Source organism: Corylus avellana, chromosome 8 (genome assembly GCF_965113065.1).
Source record: "Corylus avellana chromosome 8, dhCorAvel1.hap1.2, whole genome shotgun sequence".
In the NCBI taxonomy this organism is placed as follows: Eukaryota; Viridiplantae; Streptophyta; class Magnoliopsida; order Fagales; family Betulaceae; genus Corylus; species Corylus avellana.
In genome coordinates, this window is record NC_142497.1 from 22,167,754 (window position 1) to 22,173,174 (window position 5,421).

Below are 5,421 nucleotides of genomic sequence, written 5' to 3' on the forward strand. Positions count from 1 at the left end.
AAAAAAAATAGTTTCAGAGATTATTTGAACAGTGCTCACAAAAAGCTAGCGATAACAAAATATGTGATAACGCCATTTGGTTCCCGATGGTGACAGACAAAGCATTTCTCAATACGTAATACGTGTGGTGGTGGGTGAGCGGGAGACCCAACCAACGATGTATATTTAGTTGCGCCATTTTCCTCCACCTTATCGCAGGCATTTCTTTCTAAAGAAAAAAAAAAAAAAAAAAACTCAAATATTGAGACCCCACACCAACAGGGACCGCCCTCGTTGGCCCATTTGCGTTCAGTGGACACGGCATCTCTCTCTCTCCAAAAAGGTCTACACAGCCGGAGCAATAAAAGTATAAAGCCCCAACCCAAAGAAGCAGGGAGATCTTTCTTTATAGAGCCGAAGATTAGAGAATCTGTGCCTGCTCGCCATGTGTTTGTTCGATTGCCAATGACACCGGACCCACTTCACTCAAAAACCAAACAAGCACGACGAAGACGACGACGACAACAACTACAACACTAAACGATGTTTCTCTCTCTCTCTGTGTCTCTCTCTCTCTCTTTCTCTCTCGCTTTTTATAGTTGAGTTTTTCTTTTTTTAACTTAACTGCCTAGCTCTTGTCTTGGCCTACTGAATAAATAAACTATCCAAAAGTTTCTGAAATAAACCCATCTTTGGAAATTTTTATTTGTCTATATTATATTCGGGGGAGATAAGGGAGATATATATTTATATTTATATTTATATATATATATATATAGAGAGAGAGAGAGAGAGAGAGAGTGGTGTGAAGGATATTTATTATATGCTCGCCGGCGATGCCGACGCCGGTTAGCTCAGCGAGGCAATGCTTGACGGAGGAGGCGGCGCGTGCGCTTGATGACGCGGTGGCGGTGGCGCGTAGGAGGAGTCACGCGCAGACTACGTCGTTGCACGCGGTCTCGGCGCTACTGGGTTTGCCATCGTCGACTCTCCGGGAGGCATGCGCACGCGCGCGCTGCAGCGCGTACTCGCCACGGCTTCAGTTCCGAGCACTAGAGCTCTCGGTCGGAGTCTCACTTGACCGGTTGCCATCGTCGTCCCGGTCCCTGGACGAGCCGCCGGTGTCGAACTCACTCATGGCCGCGATCAAGCGGTCCCAGGCCAACCAGAGGCGCCACCCGGAGAGCTTTCACTTGCACCATCAAATCCTTCAGAACAACCCACAGCAAACGACTTCGCTTTTGAAGGTCGAGCTCAAGCACTTCATTCTCTCCATTCTTGACGACCCGATCGTGAGTCGGGTATTAGGGGAAGCGGGTTTTCGGAGCTGCGATATCAAGCTGGCGATTATCCACCCGCCTATGGTGTCTCGGTTCCCCCGGAACCGATGCCCCCCCGTTTTCCTCTGTAACTTGACGGACTCGGACCCCTTACGACGCAGTTTCGGATTGGAGGTCTCCGGGGACGAGAATTCTCGAAGAATCGCCCAGGTTTTGCTCAGAAAGAGTGGGAAGAACCCCGTGCTAGTCGGAGTCTATGCAGTCGATGCGCTTCGGAGCTTCGTAGAGTGTGTGAACAAAGGTGGAGGCAGTGCTCTGCCTAATGAACTCTCTGGGCTGAGCGTAATCTGCGTAGAGAGTGAGATTTCAGAGTTTGTTAAGGGCAGTGGGACCGAGGAGAAGATGGGCTTGAGGTTTAAGGAGCTGGGTGAGCAATGCTTGGGGCCTGGGATTGTGGTGAGCTTGGGGGACTTGAAGGCGTTGAGCGAAGACGGTGCGTTTGGTGAGGCTGTGAGCTTTGTGGTCTCGCAGTTGACGAGGTTGGTGGAGCTTCACGGTGAGAAATTGTGGTTGATGGGTGCGGCGGGGACGGACGAGACTTATTTGAAGCTTTTGGGTCGGTTTCCGAGTATAGAGAAGGACTGGGATTTGCATCCTTTGACCATCACTTCTTCGAAGCCTTCCAGTGATGGGTTTTGCTCTAAGTCCAGGTGGGTACACTGCCCTTGTTCTTTATAATTGATTTCAGGATTCACGGCTTGCAATTTAAATAACTGAATGCAACTTTTCTCTGTTTTGTACCATATTGTGAGATTTCTTATTGTATATTTGAGATGTGTCATGCTAGGAAATAAAGAGGTTATGTTCCTTAGGTTGTTGTTGCTGCTTTTTAGATACATTATTTATATGTCTTGTAAGTAACTCATCTTTCTATATGTTCGAAACTTTTATGTTTGAGATGAAATTCATTCCTATGTTTGTAGTTGAGATCTTAAGAGGCTTGCTTTTCTCTCACTTTAAAACAATACTTGATATAAAAAAAGGGGGGAAGGGAGGGGGGAAGAACAGAGAAGCATGAGCTCATGGTAAACTTTACATGCAAGGTTAATTTGGATGGAGTCCTATATTATACTGTTGCACTGTGTATTGGTACTAAGTATCAAAGCTCAGCCATACTTCGATAATTGTTCTTGCTTAAAGATACTGTGTTCTCCTTTTTCAATCCTATAAAGCGGGCTTCAGTCCATAAATTTCATGACAAATAAGAGATTAGTTACATTGCACTTGTTTCCAGCTTCTGTCAAGCCAATTTGATTTTGTTACAGTAGCCATTGTTTCTACTTGTCTTTTGCCTCTAGCTAGAGATAAGTGTCTGGTTTCCAAGCTGAAGCAGCCCCTAGGTGAGGTCATGTTATGAGTATGATGATGCTTAAAGGAATAATACTTAGATTTTATTTTTACAACTCCTATTGGGAAGGCTAGATCAGAGTTACTGTAGATATGTCACATGCAGGGTGTATGGGGCGTTTAAGTTGCTAGTGCTATTAAAACTCATGCTATATAAATGCTCACATGTATTAGTTAACATGAACAATTTAGCTTCTGACTTTTCGGTGCCTATTGGATCTCACAGTTCCCTGCTCATGATATACTTGCAGCTTGCTGGGTTCCTTTGTTCCATTGGGTGGGTTCTTTTCAACACCATCAGATTTCAAATATCCATTTAGTAGCACAAAGCAACCATTTAGTCGTTGTAAACTTTGCACTGAAAAGTATGAGCAAGATGTTGCTGTTATTCAGAAGGGAGGATCAACTATTTCTGTCGCTGATCAGCATTCAGAAAGCATTCCTTCGTGGTTACGAATGGCTGAACTTGACACAGGCGAGGGAGTGAATGTGGCAAAGGTGTGTAACTCTTCAAAATTAAATTTCTATGACTCACGTGTGTTACATACGTGTGTATGCTCACAAACGAACACTCAGAACAGAGAGTTTAACACGTGTGTTGCATTGCTGGTTAATTTTTTTTTTTTTTTATCTATTTGCTGTATTCCATTAACTAGGTGGTGACAATATTCATGTAAGAGTGTGTTTCATTCAGTGCAGACCAAAGATGATGAAACAATGTTGAATGCCAAAATTTTGGGGCTGCAAAAGAAATGGAACGATATCTGCCAACATCTCCATCAAGTACAACAGTTTCCTAAATTAGATATTTCCCATGCCTGGTCCCAAGTTCCATCTGCGGAGGGCTTTCCTTTTGGATCTGCGCATACATCTCCAAATGGAAGCCAATGTGCAGATCCAAGCCATCGTACACCCACCGACTTGAAAAAACCTGTCCCATTAAATCAGAACATACAACTACCAGTGGATTCTGATGCCGAAAATGCTAATATTCAATCTAAGCTATTAGGAAAAGTTTCAAGGAGTCGGCAAATTGAGATGGAGCACCCCTGGCTTTCTACAAACTCTATGCCCAATGTGAGTCCGCCCCCTGACCACACATCATCTTCATCTGTAACTTCTGTTACCACAGATTTGGGGCTGGGAACACTATATGCATCTACCAGTCAGGAGCCAGACAGTCCAAAATTACCAGGTCGCAAAGAGCGTCTTCAGCACTTTTCAGGTTCCATTTCGAATGAGGTTGATGCAGTGAGTGAAAATACTTCACGCCGTATTGCCCATTCCTCTTCCTGCTTCGGTGCTAATATGGGAGGGCAGTCTGATCCAAGAGATTTTAAGTCCCTTAGGAGATTTCTCACAGAAAAGGTTTGTTGGCAAGATGAAGCCATATGTTCTATTAGTGAAGTTGTATCCTGCTGCAGATCTGGTAATGGAAGGCGTGGTGGCTCAAGTCTCAAAGGACACATTTGGCTTACTTTCCTTGGACCTGACAAAGTTGGAAAGAGGAGAATTGCTTCAGCACTAGCTGAGATAATGTTTGGCAGCCTGATCTGTGCGGATTTTGGCTCCCAAGACGGGGTCTGCCAATCAAACTCAATGTTTGGACACCAAGAACTTGACGGTTATGATGTGAAGTTTAGAGCAAAGACTGTTGTTGATTACATCGCTGGGGAGTTGAGCAAGAAGCCCCATTCAGTTGTCTTCCTTCAAAACGTAGATAAGGCTGATCCTTTGGCCCAAACTAGGTTATCCCAGGCCATTAAGACCGGTAAATTGGCAGACTCACATGGGAGAGAAATCAGCATCAACAATACGATCTTTGTGATAACCTCAACTATCACGAAGGGCAACAGAACTGTCCTTCCTAGTAAGGAACCTATGGAATTTTCTGAGGAAAGAATACTCAAAGCCAAAAGATATCAAATGCAGATACTAATTGAACGTGTTGCTGGGGATGGCAGCAGAAGCAATGGCATGAATGTCAGAGTAACAATTAAAAATGGAACACCAAATGCTGGCTCTGTAAATAAAAGGAAGCTGATTGAGACCTGTGACTCTGAGGGGGATATGGAAACCTTTTGGGCACAGAAACGAGCGCAAAAGGTGTCCAGATCCTATTTGGATTTGAATCTGCCTGTAGAGGAGGAGGAGCTGGAGGAGAACATCAATTATGGAGACTGTGACAGTGACTCCATCTCCGAAAACTCGGAAGCTTGGTTGGAAGAGTTGTTTGATCAAGTAGACGAAAAAGTGGTCTTTAAACCATTTGATTTTGATGCACATGCTGGAAAAATAATGAAAGATATTAGCCTCCAATTTCAGAGGACATTTGGATCAGAGGTTATGCTGGAGATTGATTACAAAGTTATGGTGCAAATACTTGCAGCTGCTTGGTTATCAGAGAAGAATAGAACAGTGGAGGAATGGGTTGAACAGGTCCTCTGCAGGAGCTTTGCCGAAGCCCAGCAGAAGTACCACCCCTCTGCTCAGTCTGTTGTTAAACTAGTCACTTGTGAAGGCTCTTTTCTGGAAGACCACTCTTCAGGAGTGTGCCTTCCTGCTAGAATTAATTTAAAATAATTTTTTTGCTCTCTTCCTGTAAGTATATGTATACTGTAGCTTTTAGCATATAGCTTTTGGCATTTGAAAGTGGGCCTTGTTTGGCAATCCAAGTAAATTTTTTGTGCAACCATTGTGTTGTATTCTATCATGTATGGCAGAATGTATAATTTTCTACTTGTTCTACAAACAA

The 5,421-nt window shown here is 44.0% G+C and overlaps 1 protein-coding gene across 1 annotated transcript; it reads left to right on the forward strand.

Moving 5' to 3' along the window:
* The first annotated feature begins 260 nt into the window (after nucleotides 1-260).
* Nucleotides 261-5,421, forward strand: LOC132163509 (Double Clp-N motif-containing P-loop nucleoside triphosphate hydrolases superfamily protein). The gene is made up of 3 exons (XM_059573819.2): nucleotides 261-1,969; nucleotides 2,918-3,164; nucleotides 3,366-5,421. Exons 1-3 carry the CDS (start codon nucleotides 816-818, stop codon nucleotides 5,247-5,249), a joined length of 3,285 nt encoding a protein of 1,094 aa, XP_059429802.2. The 5' UTR covers nucleotides 261-815; the 3' UTR covers nucleotides 5,250-5,421.

What these genes read in the sequence shown, in the direction of transcription:
- LOC132163509 (XM_059573819.2), top strand. Translation starts at nt 816, where the DNA reads ATGCCGACGCCGGTTAGCTCAGCGAGGCAATGCTTGACGGAGGAGGCG. An exon ending in GGGTTTTGCTCTAAGTCCAG is followed by an intron (nt 1,970 to 2,917) that starts GTGGGTACACTG and finishes ATATACTTGCAG; the next exon opens with CTTGCTGGGTTCCTTTGTTC. An exon ending in AGGGAGTGAATGTGGCAAAG is followed by an intron (nt 3,165 to 3,365) that starts GTGTGTAACTCT and finishes CATTCAGTGCAG; the next exon opens with ACCAAAGATGATGAAACAAT.